This window comes from Lates calcarifer, linkage group LG11 (assembly GCF_001640805.2).
Source record: "Lates calcarifer isolate ASB-BC8 linkage group LG11, TLL_Latcal_v3, whole genome shotgun sequence".
In the NCBI taxonomy this organism is placed as follows: domain Eukaryota; kingdom Metazoa; phylum Chordata; class Actinopteri; family Centropomidae; genus Lates; species Lates calcarifer.
Window position 1 is genome coordinate 16344574 of NC_066843.1, and position 20574 is coordinate 16365147.

At 44.0% G+C, this 20574-nt stretch overlaps 1 protein-coding gene across 1 annotated transcript; it reads right to left on the reverse strand.

The window, feature by feature from the left end:
- Nucleotides 1-1316: 1316 nt before the first annotated feature.
- fscn1a (fascin actin-bundling protein 1a) lies at nucleotides 1317-20196 on the reverse strand. The gene is made up of 5 exons (XM_018667683.2): nucleotides 19124-20196; nucleotides 7302-7458; nucleotides 5853-5974; nucleotides 4355-4522; nucleotides 1317-3948 (listed from the first exon to the last, which is right to left on the reverse strand). Exons 1-5 carry the CDS (start codon nucleotides 19962-19964, stop codon nucleotides 3740-3742), a joined length of 1497 nt encoding a protein of 498 aa, XP_018523199.1. The 5' UTR covers nucleotides 19965-20196; the 3' UTR covers nucleotides 1317-3739.
- Between the last annotated feature and the right edge of the window lie 378 nt (nucleotides 20197-20574).

The following is a 20574-nucleotide window of genomic DNA, read 5'->3' on the forward strand; positions in this document are numbered from 1 at the left end:
AGCAAGGGAGGGAGAGGAGGAGTGGGAAAGGAAGAGGTGGAATATGCGAAAATGTATGAGGTATAGAGAGATTGATGGGAGGAGATGGTTAAAGCTGGGAGCGAGAGAGGGAGGGAAGGGGGAGAAAGATTAGGTGGGAGGGGGGATGAGGCAGCAGAGGGGAGGAGATTAGATGGAGGGTTGGTGTGTGTTTGTTTTGCCATGTTGGGTGTTCCTCTGGGATCTGCAAGCCTGACAGGGGGGAAATGGATTAGAGACCTGCTCTCGAGGCTCCATCATTACATTACCATCCTGAATGGCGTTCATGTGTGTGCATGCATGTATGTGTGTGTGAATCTTCGGAGGGGGTTGCCCTTTTTCTGCACTAGAATAAATGTTTCAACACAAAGGCTCTATTCAGGAGACAGGAAAAAATGTGTGTGTAAGTGGGACAGCACATGGAGCTGCTGTGGTCAGAAACTGGCAGGAGACCAAGTATGAAGCGCTATGATTATATATGAGAAATGACGGAGGCAGGGAAGACTATGATTTCCAGAGCTATGCAGGTTGAAGATACAAAACTATCATTCAAAAACAAACAAAATCCTGGAGAAAAGTGATGAGGGTTTCAGCAACTAGAGAACCAAAGTCCCCGACGCTTGGCTTTGTCTGTCAGGCCCTGTTTAACCTGAGCTGTATTCGAAGTTCAATGGAAGGTTTCCTTTGTCTCCTGAAGTACTTAAATGCCACCTTGAATTCAAGGAAAATGTGCACAATGGATGCACAAAATACCTGTAATCTTCCAAATGAAAGTTTGCTAAACCTCTCCCTTGAGTTGTCCAGTTTTAGCTCAGCCTCCATAGCTAGCTGTGTGTATGGAGCTGTGGTAAAAACAATGCTGTGTATATAAAGAGTTTGGATGGTGATGATTTCTTTTTTTTTTTGCCTCCAAAACCAAAAATATTAGACCAGTGAAAATATCCCCAATGAGCTGCAAAAGTTAGCATATGTGGCTAATTAGCTTACTACTTGCAGAAGTAATGAAGCAATTTTTACGTAATAATAATACTACAACTAACTGGATGTACAAGTGTCCTCTACATGGATCATCAACAGATGAGGATGCTAACATGTTACATTTAGCATTTTAGTATATTATGTAATGAGCCATGAAGTGCATATTTAGGACAGCTTAACAGAGTATTTGTTTTAAAATGAGGCATCTGAAGAAAAGTTAAAAAGTTGAACTTTTTAGAGGATTCATTGGGGCTATATTGAAAATATCAGGGTTCAAGTGCAATTCACTGGGGACAAAAGCAACCGACGACAGACACGTGTAGCGTTCCAAATCCCAGTTTTATTGGTCGTTGGATTTCAGGTGAACCAATGGCACGAGAGAGATTAATCCACAATATTGAAAAAATTATACAAAATAATAATACAAAAGGAAGTTCCAGTTATACAAAGCAAAGATGTGGACTTTAATTCTTTTTTTTCCTTTTTTAAATCTTTTTTTTTTTTTCCTACTGCCCAAAAACTCAAGAGTAAGGCACAGTCATTACCACATGTTTACCCTTCCACATCCGTTTGTCTAAGCCTTGGTCTTGGTTACCTTGGAGACGCTGGTTTCTCAGAGGATAACCACTCCTTTTATTCGCTTGAGATTCTCAGCCCTTCATGCAAAAATGGTCAAAACTTGAGAAAGGAAAGTGGACGGACTTGGTTTAGAGCCGGCTACAATCATGTATCATTTCATGGGGCTACAATGATTGGTTTTCCGTACAGATTTCCACAGAGGAATGCTTTACGGCGGTGATGATGAGTGGAAGAGCCCAATAATTCAGGGCTGTGTGCCAAGGTAATCTTTGCTGTATTGTAAAAATCAGACAAAACCCATTGCTGCTTAATGCGTTATGGAGAAAGCAGGCTGCCGAAGGGTAGAGAATCAAAGAAGAGGGCAGGGCCTGTGGGTGCAATGTGCTACACGACTGCATAACAGACATTTCAGTTAAATAGACGACAAATTCAAAGTCTGCTTCCTTTTGTTTTTTTAAACTCATCCCTTCCCCACCTGCACTGACGAGTCAGGAACATAAAACATCCAACAAAAACAATTGAAGAACATAAAATTTGGTCACATCTTGTTGTGAAGGCTGTCGTGACACTTGCTCAAAGTTCAGACAGAAACTTAAACCAAAGGAAAAAAAGCAGATTTAGGCTACTGAGGACGCGCTCACAGCCATTTCGGTTACATGGCAAGGCTCTCGAGTGCAGGGTCAGAGACGCAGCAGAGATCACTATCTGTCAGGCCAGACAGTGTGCGAGATGACAGGACGGTAACATTTCTTATCATGTTATGAGTTAGTTAGTAGCACCAGGTTCCAGTTTTGTTTGGTTGTGTGTGAGATGAGAGTTTGTTAATCCAGTATCAAAGGATTTGGTCTAGATAAAGGCTGAGGTTTAAGTTTGGTTGCGGGATTCAAAAAGCAGCTTTCAAAAAGGGTCTATAAATCATTTAACTCCAGTTGCTATGGCTACCTACTGTACTCCTACCCATGATAATGTCTGTGCCTTGGACATAGAAAAAGAAATGAATCCAACTGTGTCAGCAAGTGTTTTTTTTTTTTCCAGTAAGACATGTAAGTGCAGTAAACATAAGTGACCGCACCATTTTATTTTCTAAATTTTCTTTATACTGTTCTCGGGACAATAGGTTTAGCTTGTGGAGGTGGGGAACAAGGAGGATAAGTGTTTTAACTTCCTACATCCTGTTTGGGTCCAGGAGATCGGACCCCCCGCCAACCGAAGAGAACACAGCTAGAGAACAACACAGGAAACTGGTATACATTTCAATATTTTACAGTTGAGATGAAGTGGGGGTGGGGGGGGGGAGTTGTTAAACCCGTCAGTTACATCATGTTTGATATCTTTATCATCTTAAGATCTGCTCCAGTTATATCACATAGTCGTCACATAGAGGCAACGAGGCCTGCTCATGAAAACAAACATACTCTGCCTGGTCTGAGAGAAGCTGAAAATCAGTTTCCACGTGAACCAATCTGTACAAAACACACACGCACTGTCTCTATCTGTCATATCCAGCTAACAGGAAGCAGCTGGATGTAACCCAGGACTGAGTCTGTGTTTTGGGGAGATTGGATCAGGCAGAAAACGGCTCTACCAGACCGGGTCAGACACCATAAATACTGCCACCATGCGCTGCTCACACAGACAATAGAGACAGGTAGAAAGACGAGGGTGGGGGTGTGGGGGTTAACTCAAGAGAGGAGGGGGCTCTTTAAAGGTGGCTCTGCTCTGCTCTGGGAGAGGGACGGCCCAATCGTAAGGCGAGAGGAGGGAGTGAGTGACAGGTCGAGCAGCGAACCAGATCGGAGCAGAAAAAGTGCACAGCCCCACGGTAACTATGGCAACAGATAAAGGTCGACACTGCAGAGCAGAGCTGGGAAAGGGAGAAAGGAAGGATAAAAGGAAGGAAAGGGTGGCAGGAAAGCGAGCGAGAGAGTAGTGTCTCCCTTCCTCCTTCTTCTATCCTTCCTGTTCTCTCTGTGCAGTTTATCAACAAATAAAGTCATAAGTAGAGGATATAATATAAGGAATGGAAGGGAAAGGGAGGGGAGGTGGTGGATAGGTAGATGTATGGACGGGTGGTGCCACATCACTGCACTTCAATCATTCATCAGCATCGTGGCAGCGGGCGGGCACGTCCCCGTTGCCGTGGTATCTTCCCCTCTTGCTTCCCTCAGTACTCCCAGAGCGTGGCGGTCTCCAGGTCGTCGGCGTTGGCCTTCAGCACGCCGGCATGGTCCCCGCGGAGGTACTTGTTGTCGGCGGCATGGCGGATGGCCAGCTTGTTGTAGTCGCAGAACTCGAAGAGGAAGTCGACGGGCGTGTCGCTGCTGCTCACCACCGACTGCTCGTTCCCAACCATCCAGTATTTACCCGTCGAGTCTGCAAGGGGGGAGGAGAGGGAAGAGGAGGAAAGGATGGATTAGGGAGTGCGAGTGTGATCGAGGTATAGTGTGTCAAAATGGTGGGGGAAGGGTGTGAAAATGGAGCAGGGAACAAAAGATTTGACTTAAATTTGCTTTGTTTGAATTACATAATGTAAAAGCAGTGAAATCATCCAAATGAAATCCCTCTTTTTGGCACAAACGCCCCCTGAATGAGCAAATCCATAATGAGAATCCCTTAAAGAATAAATGATTTAATCCCTTGTAAGCCTACATGAGGACCCTTCACATGCTCTGACAAGCAGTAGCTTTGCTGTTTGTGTAATTCTGCTGCACATGTGCATGATCACATTGAACTCTAGCCGGCGTGGCCTTCGGCACACTGAGCCTGGATGTCAACTGACCTTGCAGGCTGTAGGCTCCGTCTCTGAACTCCAGAGTGAAGTAGTCGTAGGAGGAGCGGTTGGAGTCCAGCGTCCCTGTCACCTTCCTGCAGCCGATGAAGCCGTGCTCCCCACGCAGCACGATGATCGGGCGGTTGATCAGCTTCATGAGGAACTCCTCGGTCTCACCTGGAGGCAGGCAAAGGACGCAATATGTTTACTAGAGCTTCAGAAAGTAAGCAAGTGTCAGTAAGTTTACCTCACTGTATGGCAAAACACTAACGCCGCTCTGCAACAGCGACTTGTGCATTTGTTTGCAGCGCTTGAGCTCAGAGTGCTGAGTTTTCATGTGTCTCATTAAAAAAATGTGTGCAAAGCAACTTGTGTCAGGAATCTCAGCACTGTGGCTGCCAACAGCCCTTCATCAGAAACTGCAGCAGAGTCAAAGTTTCAGCTTTGATTCACTGATGCCAAAACCCAGACCCCCCAGCACTTCTTTTAACTGGAGCACCCTCTGATCTGTTGCTGACTTAATGCCTGTGTCTTGAAATGAATGCAGCTTCTCTAATGGTCAAACTGTGAAAAATCTTCACTTCGTCTTCATCAGTGTAACAATCTGAGTGACATTTTGGGCAATATTTATTTGCTTTCTTCATGTCTATACAGTAAATATAAGCCAACAGCCAGCAGCTTTTTAGCTTAGCTTAGCATAAAGACTAAAACCAGGGGAAAACAGCTGGCCTGGCTCTGTCCAAAATCCACCTACCAGCACCACTGAAGCTCACTAATTAACACAATATACCTTGTTGGTTTGAGTCGTATGAACACCAAAGAGCAACAATGACAATTTGCCATTTTACAGAGGTTATATAGCGGACTATTTCTTGGCCAGCAGCAGTATCTCCCTGGAGTGTTTGGTTGCCTGGCAACTGCTCAGAGCCAGTACAAGAAGATATAAGCCTATTTCCCAAAATGTCAAAACTGTTGTTTGAAGTATGATTTATTGGGCACATTGTTAATTTGCATGGGCTAAACTTAAATGAATGCGGGCATGGTAATGAACACATATTTCACATGCCCATGGCCGTGACAGTTGGTTTGTTTCTGGTTAGCATTGTTTTTCGCACACGATTAGGAAAAACCAAGCCTTTTCTGATTTGATATATGGTCAGACTGTGCAAGCTCTTCAATAACTCTGCATACTCCGAAAGCGTCTCATCATGTTTCCAATCACCATTATAAGCTTAAAAAGGAACACAGTGACGACATGGCAAAAGAATAAATGAAAGGATTTCGACAAACCTAAATCCCGAAGGAGTAAACAGCCATGTTCGGCTGTTACGAAACAAACCCTCAGAAGTGCTGAAGCCCTTGAAGCTCAGAGGCAACTGCAACAGCCAGCCATGATTTAATTACTCTTCACTGTGCTGAAATTCCCATCCCTGTCATTGCTGAAAAGTAAATCATTTAGCTACGTGTCACTGTCTGAACGGCTGGATCGACAACAAATCACACGGACCTGCAGAGTCGATGGTGGCTGCTAGCTGGCCGTTTTTCTTGGCGGCAACATATTTCCCATTAGCGGCCCGGAGAGTCAGCCTCTTCCCACGCCACTCAATGTCGAAGTAGCAATTAGCTGACCTACAGAGAAAGAAAGTAAAAGGCGTGAGAGGTAAGAAGGATAATTAAATTTACATGGCAGTTAGATATCCAGTCGCACCCTTGCATGAGCTCAGAAAACTACACCCAGCTGTTTTATCAAGAGCTTAAGTAATTGTTGGGTAACTGGATAGGTAGGCTCAGGGTAGAGGGATAAGCTTGTAGTCTTTGCTTAGGTTGAATCAAGTAGCTTTTAAATCCTTTCACTTGGCACAGAGTCTGCTTTTATTTTGTAGGGTAGCTTTAACATTCCTGGATCGGCTGGATCATTTTTGCCCTGCTACTTTTTATTAGAGAAGCTCTGAATCATTCCCCCAAATGTTTTCCTAAAACCACAAGAGGACATGGTGAAAGAAAACATTTTTGTGGTCTAATCTGCGAGGAGCGATCCATGTCAAAGCGCAAGAATGCGATGGAGGAATTTGGTGAGCTTCCTGCAGAGCGCTCTGCTGTGTGACCCCTGCAGAGTCCATGACCGTCTCTGCTTGGTCTTATCTTAAAAAATGCAGGTCATCCTCCGAGTTAACTCAGGACACATGCTTCTCTGGCCAATCTGATACTGGATCAGATTATTGCTGTGCTCTGCATCACTCCTGTATATGTAAATCTACTTCATTTGCAGCTTCTTTCGAGCAACACATGCATCTATGCATCAAAAACAGATTTTCAAAATAATGGTAAATTTTAACACAATTAAAAGGAGACAAGTCCTCTACTTATTACTCGAGGATGACAAGAGTAGACTCTATGAAAGCAGCTTCACCTCCTACTCCTGAATGTGTGGGGCCTCACAGGAAAATCATCCAGGAGCACAGGGTCAAAGGTCAAAGGTCAACAACCAGTGCTCTGGCTGGACAGAGCCACTGCACATAAAGGAAAAATCACTCCTTACAGGTTGAGGTTTCACACAAACGCACTTAATCTTCCACAACATGCCACTGCCATGACATGAGATCACTCGCACTTCACCTCCCACACACACACACACACACACACACTCACACTCACATCATCCACCCTCCACCCACACCACACACACACACACACCACACACACACACACACTATCTAATACACACAAATCTCCTTGGTCGTGTCACAGCTCAAATTACAGAACAGGACTACAGACTAAGAGCTGTGACAGACCAGTATCAAATTTTCCGTGATTAACACACACACACACACACACACACACACTCTCACTGGCTCTGACTGAGCAGACAGATTAGAGCAGGTGTGGTTGTGGTGAATTTTAAAGTTAACAGATCAGTATCTTGTTGAGTAAAGATATGATAACATGTAATTCTCACTTGGTGGAGGCGGTGCATTGCAGGCCGCCATTAGCGGTGAGGGTCCAGTATTTCCCAGCAGCGGTCCGGAACGCACACTTCCTGTTTTCACGGCAAATCTCCACCTGGAACACCTCCTGGTCGCCTTCCTCATCCTGATTGGCTGAAAGGTCCATGCCTGGGCGGAGTCAGAAAGTCGGAGAGGAGAGGTTAGTTAAAATACAGACTGGTGGTTCAGTCAATGCACATGTGAAAGCTGCAAATAGCCACAGAGGATGATCATTAACTACCAACCGTCCAGATGCGGACACACACACACACACACACACGAACCTCCCCTGGTCAGGATCAGACGCACTAAATGAGCAACATCAGACGGTTCGGATTAGTGAAGGATTTCACACAGCTGCACACACACACACACACACACACACACACACACACATCTGTCATCATCCAGACAGACCCCACTACAGTTCAAAGGATTAGTCGTCACTGGTCAGAGCACAGAGACAAAAGAATCAGTGGCATTTACAATGACTGTAAACAGCAACAGCTAAAAAAATGATCAATTATTATAATAAATCCACAGGAATCCAATTGTCATTTAGTCAGTTATCAAGAAACAAGACTGATATGGGCTTAATTTTGTTAATAAAAACACAAACCACACTTACTCCCCGTCTTTAGAATATTTAATTTATAATAATGACCAAAATCAGAAGAAAGGAAAAGCTATGACTCACAAACCAAAAGTAAGAAATGCAAACCAAGATACAGAGTGTACAAACTGCGTTTTTAGATGCAAATCACATTTCTTTGCAATTCACTTTGTTCATATTTTTGAATGGTAATTTGGGGTTGCAGTTCATGTTGGACAGTTGGTGATTTGTATTCTTATTAACAGTCAAATTTAACCCCATTGACTAAGAGTTTTTAGCTACTCTGTCAGCACTGTGGGGCTATGCTTGGACACACTGCTTTGAGCTCAATGCTGATGTCAGCATGGTAACTTTCTCACAGTGGCAATCTTCACGTTTAGCCGGTATAATCTTTACCATAGACACCATCTTAGTTAGCATGTTAGCATGCCAGTATTTGCAAATTAGCACAAAAGTATGACTGATGAGATTGTTATTAGTTTTGAAAGTATTTGGTCATGAACTAAATAATCTGACAAAGAAAAAGTAGCATACATCCTCTGGAGACCATGAATGTGTGTATAAAACTTCAGGATAATCCAATGGTTGGACAAAATGTTTGACCCTGTCTGGTTCCAGCATCTCATGAAGATTTGCTTCTTTTTGTTGTAAATTGGACAGTTTGTTGAATAAAATGAGAAATTTGTAGTCATCTATTAATTCATAATATAAACGATCACTACCACCCCACAGATACTTTAAATCTGTCGTCCAGAAGGCCAGTGTGCATGTTTGTTTGTGTGTGTGTGTTTCGATACACTCAGCTGTATGTGTATAGAACACCAGACCTCATTAAGATCACATCAACCCCACTCTAGCACTCAAGAGCAACAAAGAGGTAAACAAACATGAATAAGCTATAGGATGAACACATATACAACCCCCCAGTGTACCACTCCCTTCACACACACATACACACTTCATGCAGCACAATGCAAGCTATTGTAAATGATGAAGTCATGGATGGACCTATAGCCAGAGGGCTGGACGGAGAGAGAGATGGACTGTTTGTTGGAGCGCTGTGTAAATGTGTACAGAGTGAGAACCAGACAGACAGAGAAAGAAAGATGTGTTTGAGAAAACAAACCAACACACTCATGTGCTCCCTGTCTGCCCCCCCCCCCAATCACATTTTTTCCCATGTCTCTTGTTCTCTTTCAGCCTCACAACTGGCTCCACTGGTCACGCTGAATAAACTGAAGGGAAAATCTACCCTAAAATGTTGTTAATAATAAAAAACAATATCATCAAGATTGCCAAAATTAGATGTGGGTCTTCTGGTCATAGTTATCAGCTGAATTCACAAATGATTTAGTAAGGGCCTGTTGGACATTTATTTGGGGGGAGAGGGTAATGTATTTTTTCCTTTTGCTAAAGGGAGGGTACATTTTTTGGGATAGTGGGGTGTGTTCTTTTCTTTTGTTCTCTCACTCCAGATTCATGTTATTTCAGCCTCTCTTGGGAGGTTTATTGTGAAAAATAAATGAATAAATAAAACAAATAAAGGGCTATAGTTATAAATGAGCCTTAGTGTGGGCGATGGATCGTCATCAGAAGACAGAAACCCTGTCTCTGATGTTAAGTCATCGTAAGAAGGATGAATATCAGTTGTGAGAAACACAAAGAATACCCTGGGTCTTGATTAAACAGTCATTCCCACATTTGGAAAAAGGAAGAAAACATGCTAAATGTACCACATAACATTAGCCTATAAATCTTCAGCAAAACACTTATATATTATATTCACCTTATTCACCTTATGTTGCTGATTCATTTTTAACCTACATTTGGTGGCTATGATAAAAGTTTTGCGCCATTAAGATGTTGCGATTTAAACAGGTATTATTTGTACTTTACTTTTTACTACTCATATTCTTCCTCCTTGGCAGAACCTGGTGCCTACATTACCCACAATGCACACCTTAATGTTTAAATGAGTTGAACCAATTCAGTACTATTAAATAATTTTGACGTTGGGTGTTACAGTTTTTCCTAAGTCAAGGAGAGGGTCCAAAGAAAATATTAATAATTCTTATGTTAAAAATGTCAAACAACATCATTTTCATACAGTCCCTAACATACTCTTAGTGACTGCTTTCCCCTTCAAGGTGTCTTAATACGAGCTGTACACTGCTGGTCCACAGCTGAAGCCAAAGATGTACTTTATATTGAACGTGAAGAACCTAGACAAGCCTGTGTCAATACAGCAACTATTACATAAGGTGTCAGTCGCTCAAGAATTACAGCTCACATTTTATGACTGAAAAAAGGAGAAAGAAATACACATTACTACTTTCCTGTTGAGTTCCTACTAAAGTCAACGAAGGAGCTCTGGTCTCTGCGGACAGATTGAGTTTCTGCAGAAATATGTGGGGACACAGATGAACACACAGATGCACACACAACGCACACACACAGATGACTGAGAGGGAAAATATAACTGACCATAATGGGAACCACATGGCTGGGGGGGGGGTCAAAGAAGATGAAATGTAAGTTTAGCTGCAACAGACAGGGAGCATTTCAAGGAACACATTAGAGGAGGAAAAATGAGGAGAGAAGAGGGTCATACTGTGTTTGACTGCACAGTCATCAGTCACATCACTGAAGTGTCCTCTAATCCTCACTGCCTCCTGCTCAGCCAACACAGACTCAGTACAGTAGCACAGCAAAGTCCATTTATTACTGCGGCAGTGTGGAGGGAGAGTAACCATGTGCTGGATGCCTCCACCCACACTGAACTTAGAGAGCGATTACTGACTCACCTACATGAGGAATGAGCTCACTCCAAATTGCTACAAAGTCTGTAATATTGAATTCATTATCCAAAACAGAGATATGAAGGACCCAGTTTATTCATCAAGGACAAACTCATTACTCTAAATAGTTATCAGTTCATTTTGAACATTTATACAAAAAAAAGGCCAAAACATGCTGAAGAAGCTGCAGAAGTAATGTCTGACATCATATGACTTTCTTTGTTTTATTAAAGGATCACTTTGACATTTTGGGAAATGGGCTGTTTCACGTTCTCACAGAGAGTTGGATGAGAAGATTTACACCATTCTCATGTCTGTCCAGTAAATATGAAGCTATAGCCAGCATTCAGTTAGCTTAGCTTAGCATAAGGACTGAAAACAGGGGGAAACAGCTAGCCTGGCTCTGTCCAGAGGTGATAAAAATCTGCCTACCAGCACCTCTAAAACTCACTTAAAAACATTTATATCTCACTTTTTAATCTGTACAAAAGCCAAATGTAAAAATGACAATTAACCGTTTTATGGGCGTTACTGTGTGTCAAACTATTGCTTGTCCAGGACCAGTTGCCAGGCAGTCACCCATAAAACAGTAATTGTAATTTTCACAGCTTGCCACCTTTTGACACAGCCAAGCCAGTGGTGCCCCCCTTTATTTATGCTAAGCTAACTGGCAGCTAGCTAAAGCCTCACACTGAACAGACAGATATGAGAGTGTTACCAGCGCTCATATTTAACTGAATTTCCCCAAATCTCTTTGTAGAAAATAATATATTTTAAAATGTCACGTATTCTGTGACGCTGTGCCCTGACAGAGCAACTATAGCTGAATTATATAGCTGAACACTTCAACATTTCACTCATTAGGTTATTTCTGGCAAGAAACTCTCAAATAGAAAAGATACTGATATGAAAGAGCATCAGCTCTTTTGAAGTTCAGGCTAAAAATATCAAGCAAGGAACCATGAAATTTTGTTAGACCATAAAACAACTTTTTTACATTTTTTATGTTAAACCCACATGAATTTCACTATATGAAAATACACCAGGAAAGTAAGAAAAAGCACACTTCACCTGCTGTTCTGTGAAATATGTTAACACTAGTCACTCCACCACTGCGCTGGTTTGAATAACATATTCCCTCATTTGATTTGAATTTATATAAGCGACACTTTCAGGCGCTGTCAAAGGGGCTTTCATTCATCTGAATGACATTTACAAACCTCAAAGTTAAAGGAAATGGAACAATGTTTGTTGAGTCTGTCTGTATTAGGAGGAAGTGTTCTGCTCTTTTTTACTGTAGTCAGCGGCTCAGTGTCTCATCTTTCCACACATACACACACCTTGAAACTGGTCACAAGTTATCACAAGGAAAGAACAACACTGGTGGGTACACACACAGAGTGAAAATACAAGTCTGACAGAGACAAAACACCCACCCTGAGGCCTGCGGAGCTTCAGCTGTGACTTCGAAAAGAGGCCGAGGCTGCCTGTCAGGGTTGTTCTGAGTTTATTATAAACCCAGATAGAGGCTCACAGGGTTAAAGGAGGAGGAGGGAAGAGGGTCTGTACACTCTGCGTCCCTCTCCAGCTAACCACACCAAAAGAGGTGACCACACATGCTGAATCCTCCCAAACCACACCACATGCAGAGCCCAACAAACACAAACACACAACTCGTGCTCTTGAAAACAACCCCTCTATCTTTCTGTCCACCCCGCCCACCGCATTTCAGCCTGATGGCGGCAGGCACAGATTGTTGGCCTCGGTTGCTGTGAGCCAGCACCAGAGGCCTGCTGTGAACGCACGCGATTGTATAAAGTGCAGTTGTGTGTGTGTGTGTGTGTGTGTGTGTGTGTGTGTGTGTGTGTGTGTGTGTGTGTGTGTGTCTATTGTTCAGCAGGCCTGACTGAGGAGGCGACCAGCTGGGACACAAACAGGGAGCCAGATCATTGGCCTTTGTTCTGATCCAAACATACAGACACACAAACAGTGTGACGGGCCAGCCAGCCTACACACCGAGCACTGTGCTGACTGAAACGCTGCTGCTCATACAGTATGTTGGAATACACACACACACACCACATTAATACTCCCACTTCCTCTAACAAATGTGGAAAAAGCCCTCTAAAAATGAGGTCAGATACAGTGTTGTGCCTGGGGATGCCCCAAATCTTTTAGTAAATTGATTGAATGCCCATTCTGTGTTTATTGTGTTGCAAAAATCAACTGTGGGCTGTGAATGAGAGGGCATTAATGTGGAGACACACCCAGAGCAGAGCAGAATGACACACTGGAGACCAGCTGAAGACTAACCTATAATAAAGTAGATGACATTAGGGAGGAGAGGCTCCCTGGTGCCTTGCAGCCAACATAAGGCTGCTCCCCTGGCACGCTACCAACACACACACACACACACACACACACACATAGACACTCACATACAGAGGGTCTATAAACACATTAAAGCATCACCATGTACTCTGTGTCACAGGCAGCAAACACTACCAAGGATGCATGAATTGATAACTTCCCTTCTCTTTTTTCTCTCTATTGGGTGAGTGGGTTGTGCAAATCATCGCCCTTCACCCTGCAGGGATTAACACACACCAGCCAAGGTCGGGGTTGTGTCTCTCATGTCTCATTTCCTGCCAGCGGGGGGATGAAGGATACAGAAAGGGTGTCAGGGCTGAATCATGGCCAGACACAACATGGAGCCAATTTTTTTCTTCTTTTTTTTTTTTTAAACCACACACCACACAATACATGATTTAGAGCCAGATTTCGACTCTGATTTAACATTTAAAAGAACTTGCACTGGTGTCAGCAAAAATCAGGCCAAACTAAACAATAGAGTTTGACAGTTTGAACTGGTTACATGTTGTCATTTGAACACTGAGAGACTGTTTTACAAAAGTCAGCTGTTACGTTAATAGTGTAACATTGTTGAAAATATTCATATTTGTTTTCTTACTGCTGGTTTGGTGAGAAGATCAGCTTCACTTTCACATCTGTATGCTAGATGGGAATCTTCAGCCAGAGACCAATTAGCATAGCTTAGCGTAAAGACTGAAAACATGGAGAAAGCTGCTAGCCTGGTTCTGTCCAAAGGTAACACAGACCAGCAACTCTAAAGCTCACTGATATACACAAAACCAAACTGTACAAACCATCATTTGTAGTTTTTAATGGAGGGTTATGGGAGGGACTATTTCTTGGCCAGCACTGACTTCCTGGGCAATGTAACCTCAGGACATCACTGTTCCTGATCAAGAAACAGTCCAAACACATAACCCCATGTAGAACCACAATTGTTCTTGTACTTTCAGTTTTTGTACAGCAGACAGAGCCATGCTAGCAGTTTCCCTCTGTTTCCAGTCTTAATGCTAAGCTAAGCTAACCGGCCACTGTGTCAAATTATTCTTTTAAATTTGGGATCTTGAGTCTTTTCAGAGTTGGCATGTTAAATCTTTTCATGTGGCTGTGGTCATGCTTTATACGACAGAAGCTTCATACATTCATACCAAGTCTTGTAAATCCAATTTCCAGTCAAAAGATAGGAGGTTAGTCAGAGACCACAGCCAGAAAACATTCAAGGGGCAAGAGGCCATGTCATCAGGAATTCAATGGTTATTCAGCTGAGTAAAAACAACCTGGTCCCAACAGAAATCACACTCCACATATACAATTAAGAGCTGTCAAAAAAATTCTGAAGCTGCGATATTTTTGTCTCCACTTCCTTCACCTCATCACTGGTTCCCTAAAGCCAGTGGCCTGGAGGACCATCAGTTGTAAACAGCAGTCAGCTCTCAGTGGTCACACCAGTAGCCAACAGGAAGTGATGGGCTCTCGTCCATTTAGCTAAGGACAAACCAGTGCTCAGTCTTCACTCACTCGCACCACAGTTTAGGGGCAGAACAGACCACTTAAAGGGCCATTGAGCTCCAGGCTAACGGACTGATAATTGTGTCTTGGTCCATATGAGGGTCGTTAAACAGTCTCTAAGGGAATTTGTGACCAGGGATAAGGAGAGTGGATGTTATGAGCAGGAAACAAGCAATAGCACAGGGTTGAATTAATGGCAGCTATGAACGCTGCGAGCAGAAACAAAGGGACTGCAGTAAAATGCATCCAGTCAGACAGAAAATTATTGTTTCTGGTGGTTCCCCACGTGACAAACTCTATATACTGAATTTAATGGATTTAAGTTTGCTTGAAATTCATAAACTTACATGAACATCTCCATTGTGTCTGAAGAACCCACTTCAGGCAACTTATTGGTTAATTACAGGCCTTATTTTCAGTTAACGATGAATCAAGAAGTAAAGAAGTAATGGGGAAGCAATGTGGGTGGAAGAAAAGTTTTCTGGAAGTTAATGTCCAAAAATGAATTCCTTGTGATTTCTCTGCAGCATTTTGGATTCACAACAATAAACACATAACTCATGATAAACTGCAATGAGCTTAGAACATTTGAGTTGCTGTTGTTTGAAAATCATGTCAAGGTTTACTCCAATATAAGTCACTTGGACTCCTCTTAACTGAGGTATGTTCATATAGTCAAATTCTGCTGTGTTTGTACGCGAGTCTTGTTTTCATAGTTGTGGACATCTCTCCCTATGTCTTAGGATGATACTGTATGAGCAAGCTTCATTGTTGGTGTGTAGGTGCAGATATCCATAACAGTGAACAGCCACACGTGATCAGAGAGCTCTTAACCTGTGTAAAACCCATCTTAACTGCTCATTTTGCAGTGCTGAACTGAATCATAAAATTTATCAGTGGAAATGACAGCCAAAACTACAAAAATTAAGGATGAAGCACCAAAAACAATTACATTTCTATTTTAAGAGAGTTGAATGTGAGCATAAATGGGAATAGGTATCTCCAACTTGAAGAAACTCTTCTCAAGTGGGTCTCTGCTTTCCCAACAAACTCAACATATCGTGGCTCCATTTAATGAAGGATTTACTGAGTCTAAGAGCACAAGCTTCATCAACAGCAATTAAACACAAGTCACAAAATCAACAGCTTTGATTGGACCAAAGCAGCTTTTGGACTTTGGACTGACCCAGTTGAGCTCGCTCACGTCAGAAGCCTTCAGGCCGCTAATGGAAGCCAGCCGACTTCAAACCACCAACTTGGCTCAGGTCTGCCAGGCGAATAGCTGCCGCAAAGAGGGGCTATGAGCAGCTGTCGGTTTTAAACACATCTGGAGCCAGTTTAATTCCACTCAACATTTAATCCACATCACAATGATCCAGTTGTTGGCGGGTTGAACACAGCCTTCCTCTAGCGATTCAGACTTCTTGCTCATTAAGGAGCAGACAGAGCAGTGAGGACATGGGTTCAGTCATCCATGAGAGACCAACCTGCACAAGTGTCCTTGAGCAAGGCATTAGACTAGTAAGTGACTTCATGTTAGGGATGCGCCAATACAACTTTCTTACCAAAATCATTTTAATGTAAGGCAACATGATGCCAGGGATTGTTGTGGCACTAAAACTGAGTCAGCAGCTTACAGTCACTAAATGAATGCAATCAGTAGTGGAAACTGAATTTTTACAATGACACAGATGTTTTTTTAAAAAGTACCCAGTGGAGTTTTTGACCTCTTGTAGTGCTATGAAGTAATGTTTGTATGAGTGGCCCCCTGTTTTCTTTGTATCATGCATGTGACGCACTGTTCTGCACTAGGTTTCCTGCCAGTTTGCAGTTCAAAAGTTGGTGGCAGTAACACACCAACAAGGGCAGCACTGAGCCAACAAAGGCAAGAACAAGAAGACCGCAAGCTAGCAAACATGGATGTAAACAACGCACAATTTTTTAAAAACACATCAGCTTAGCAAATGGTTCATAAGGAAAGAAATGTGCTCTATGTTATGTTAAACACTGAATGTAAACATAACTTTTGTTTGTTTACAAGAAAACCCCTTTAACATGGATCTGTCACATGATGGCTAATATCCAATCAGATTAATAAGAGACCTACTGCTCATCAGATTGTTGAATTTCTACCTCTGATCTGATAAAGTGAACTGTCAGGTGTAACCAACGATTGATCAGCATTGTTACTTGGTAAAAAGTCATTTAAGGCCAGTTAGTGCTCAGTTTTTCCCTTTAAGATGCTTTAATGTGTCCAAATAGGACTTTGTGCTTGTGTATATTTGTACTGCATTGTGTAAATGTTTCATACTTGAGCTTGTGTTGCTGTGACATTTCACTGACATTTCGCTGCACCCTCTGTAATAAAAAGCCATAATCTGATTTAGCAAAAATGTTTGACAGGCAGCAATACATTTTTTTGTTACTTGGGGGATTATTAAAGTGCAATTCATGCTCTCATTACAGAGGATGCCATCATCTAATTCTAATGGATTTGTTTTTTATGCAGTTTCCATCTCGTGACGTTTTTTAATTCAACATCCACTTTCAGGAACGGCCTCCATTTTGTGTCCGAGAGACTAAAGTGAATGAATATCCCTGTGACCAGTAAACAAAAGGCATGACAACAGAACAAACAGGCGCCCGGTTTGACAGACAGGAGAGGAGAATAAAAGGATAGACAGATCATACTTTCTGAAAAGAGGAAGTAAACCCACTAAACCACACAGTATTCTCACCAGGGTGTTCCTCCTGACCAGAAGCTAAATAAAGACTTAAAGAGCATCAGTTAGTATTTTCCAATCATTCATTACAGACAGTGCCACTGTCTCTGGGCTTTCTCAGGCGTTTTCCTTCGTCTCTATCCAAATCACACTGATGATATTTTTTGTGCTGAGTCAAAGGGTTTTTCAGAGCGTGATTCACATGCTCACACAGCCCTCAGATTTCAAATAAATTCTTTATCTCTGTTGAAATTCAGGGATTCATTCACACTTCACAGCCTCTTAGAGACAAAGGATGATCCTTTATTTAGACACCTATCAAGTGTTCAACATGAGGGATGTCACTGATAATGACCTCAGACACACACACACACACATCAGCAGCCAGGGCCTGAAGGCTGGAGCTGTGAGGGGAGGACTGGAGGGGGAGGGGGTTGAGGAGGGCAAGTGAAGGGAGGATGGGAGAGAGGAGGAAGGCAGGAAAGAGATGTTAAAAAGAAAGAGGGAAGAACAATGAGGAAAGAGGAGGCGATGGTGAGGAAGGAGTGGAAAAATTTAAGAAGGGGATGAGGATTAAAAAGGAAGGAAGGAAGAAGGCGGAGGGGACATGCTTGTACCTCAGCCCACTCGCACAGCTGAAACCCAGACACACATGGACAGAATTCGCTCTCACACACACACACACACACAAACACTGACCTAATCTGACAAAAAGACAGAATAAATAGCAATACTCAAGTCTGCTCATCTGGAGGCTAATCACTGATACCCAGCCAGGTGCATCTGTATACGTCAGTTTCTAAAGAATGGTGGATCTGTGTGAAGACCTGCTTTCAAACCTTCAACAAGGCTCTAATTTCAGCTTTGCCATCCAGGTTGATTATACAGCTGCAGGAGCAAAATATACACAGGAGGAGCTTTGGTTTTGGGTTGCCATGCCATCAGGGCTGTGTGACTGAAATAAAGATGATTCAGGTTCTGCTCAGTGTATCATTAGTGTTAATAGTGATTATGTTTCACATTTTAATGAAGCTCTGACCAATAGGAACACCAGTGGATGTTCCATGTGAGGTGAAATGCTTCGATATAGATTCTTCCTCTCCTTAAAGCGTGGAGCTGTTCTGCTCTGTGCCAGTTCAGCCTCTTGCCAGTTTGAGGCTGTTTTACATTTGAATGACGGCACACGTGCACATGGAGCCGTACATGTGTTAACAGGGGCTGAGGTCTGTGTGCTTCTTTGTTACACTGTTTTCATGGACAAGACCCAGTTATCAGTTTTTATTTTCTACTCTGTTTACACTGTGTGTGTGTGTGTGTGTGTGTGTGTGTGTGTGTGTGTGTGTGTGTGGAGGGGGGTGGAAACTACAGACAGGTGATGTTTGAATGTGATGAAGGTTCAGTCTGTAATGATGTTCCTGTGTCCTCATTTCTCAAACTATTACAGGCCTTCAGTGTTTTTTAAGGATGTGGACTCTGGCCAAACACGACTTTGTTTAGCATGTGCAAATACACGAGGGCCTATGTTGTGTGTGTGTGTGTGTGTGTGTGTGTGTGTGTGTGTGTGTGTGTGTGTGTGTGTGTGTGTGTGTGTGTGTAGGCTGCTGGGGGGATGCAGTCTGACATTCCATCACTTTAACCCTTCCTCTGCCAAAAGGGATGAGATACCAATACACTCTCTCTCTCTCACACACACACACACACACACAAAAGCTGTCACCCAGAGGACCACAGGGCCTGCAGCGCGCTAACACACACACACACCGGACCACCACACCCACCTTGCCGGGTGGAGACGTTCCTCTCGTTGGCAGCGGTGAGCACGACCTGCGGGTGGCTCTGCTCCAGCACGAACAGCTCGTCCTTGCCCACGCGCGCGCTCTTGCCGGACTTCATGGTACCGGAGGGCCCGGAGGGCGCGAGGTACCTGCCGCTACAGTCCCTGAAGGCCACCTTGCCGGAGCGGAACTCCAGCGTGTAGCCCGTGTTCTTGTCCGTGGTGGCGACCAGCGCGCCGTCGTTCCTCAGGAAGCGGTTGTCGGAGGTCTGCAGGTGGTAGCGCTGCTCGCGGAACACCAGCGTGATCATGGAGTCCACCCCCCACGGGACGTCCCGGTCAATGGCAATCTCGTCCACCTTGGTGCTCAGGTGCGCGTACCGCTTGCGCGTCAGGCTGAAGATGTTCACCTGAGGGTGCATGGCGATGTGCACGCTCCATTTCTCCGCCACCGAGGCGGTCTGGGCGAAGCAGATGATCCGGTCCTCGGTGCCGCCCAGGTAGCGCCCGTGCGGTTCGGACTGCAGGGACCAGCGGCCGTCATCATGGGCGGTGATGATGAACCGGCACTCGGGACCCGGGGTCTCGCTGTCTCCGGTAACGTTCCCGTCCTTGTCGGCGGCGATGTACCGGCCCAGATGTGACTTGAGGTGGAACACGTTCCCGCTGGAGTCGTCGCCGCTCTGCTCCAGAGTCCAGATCTGCTTCTTCTTCATGCTCGTGGCGGATGCGTTGATTTTGAAGCCGAAGGTCTCCGCCGTCAGGTATTTGTTCCCGCAGTTGATCAGACCGAACTGGATCTGCAGCATGTCGCTGGTTCCGTTAGTCGCGCCGTTAGTTGTCATCGTCGGTTCTGTGCGCTCGAGCCTCGGACCGGACCGGTTCTGTATAAGAGGGATTTTAGGGGGGGGGCGGTTCTGCAAGCTCGCGGCTGAAAGGGTGGGATGCTGTGCTGCCTCGCGTGCTTCTCTTTGTTTGGGGAGTGTGTATGTGTGTGTGGCTGAGTGTGAGTCTGTGAGCGCGCGCCGCCGGTCCTCAGTTCTCTGCCTGTCTCAGCAGCGCGAGCCCGCCGCCACAGCTGCAGCCTATATAACCACCAGTGACGTTGCGCAGGAGGCCACGCCCCCCATCAGATGGCCAGAAATCTAGGAGCAGAAGTGAAGTTTTATTTCCTTCTTCTACCGATGTTCTGTCGCTTTTAAAGAATCCCAGTTTATTCAAACGCACCAGAGACTCTTCTTCTGTCCATTAAAGTGTAGTAGATAGATACAGTGTGTAGATATATGAAGCTGCTACAAACTCTAAGCTCAGAAGAGGTGTGCTAAAAGTAAGGACAAACCTCAATGGCCCCTGTACCCACATTCACACGTGGGAAATCTGTTTTCCCTCAACTGTTATCATCATATCGCTCTCATCTCTCTTTCTTGGACGTAATGATCAGATAGGCTCAGCATT

What these genes read in the sequence shown, in the direction of transcription:
- fscn1a (XM_018667683.2), bottom strand. Translation starts at nt 19,964, where the DNA reads ATGACAACTAACGGCGCGACTAACGGAACCAGCGACATGCTGCAGATC. An exon ending in CAATGCACCGCCTCCACCAA is followed by an intron (nt 5,975 to 7,301) that starts GTGAGAATTACA and finishes CTTTCTCTGTAG; the next exon opens with GTCAGCTAATTGCTACTTCG. An exon ending in CGGAGCCTACAGCCTGCAAG is followed by an intron (nt 3,949 to 4,354) that starts GTCAGTTGACAT and finishes CCCCCCTTGCAG; the next exon opens with ACTCGACGGGTAAATACTGG.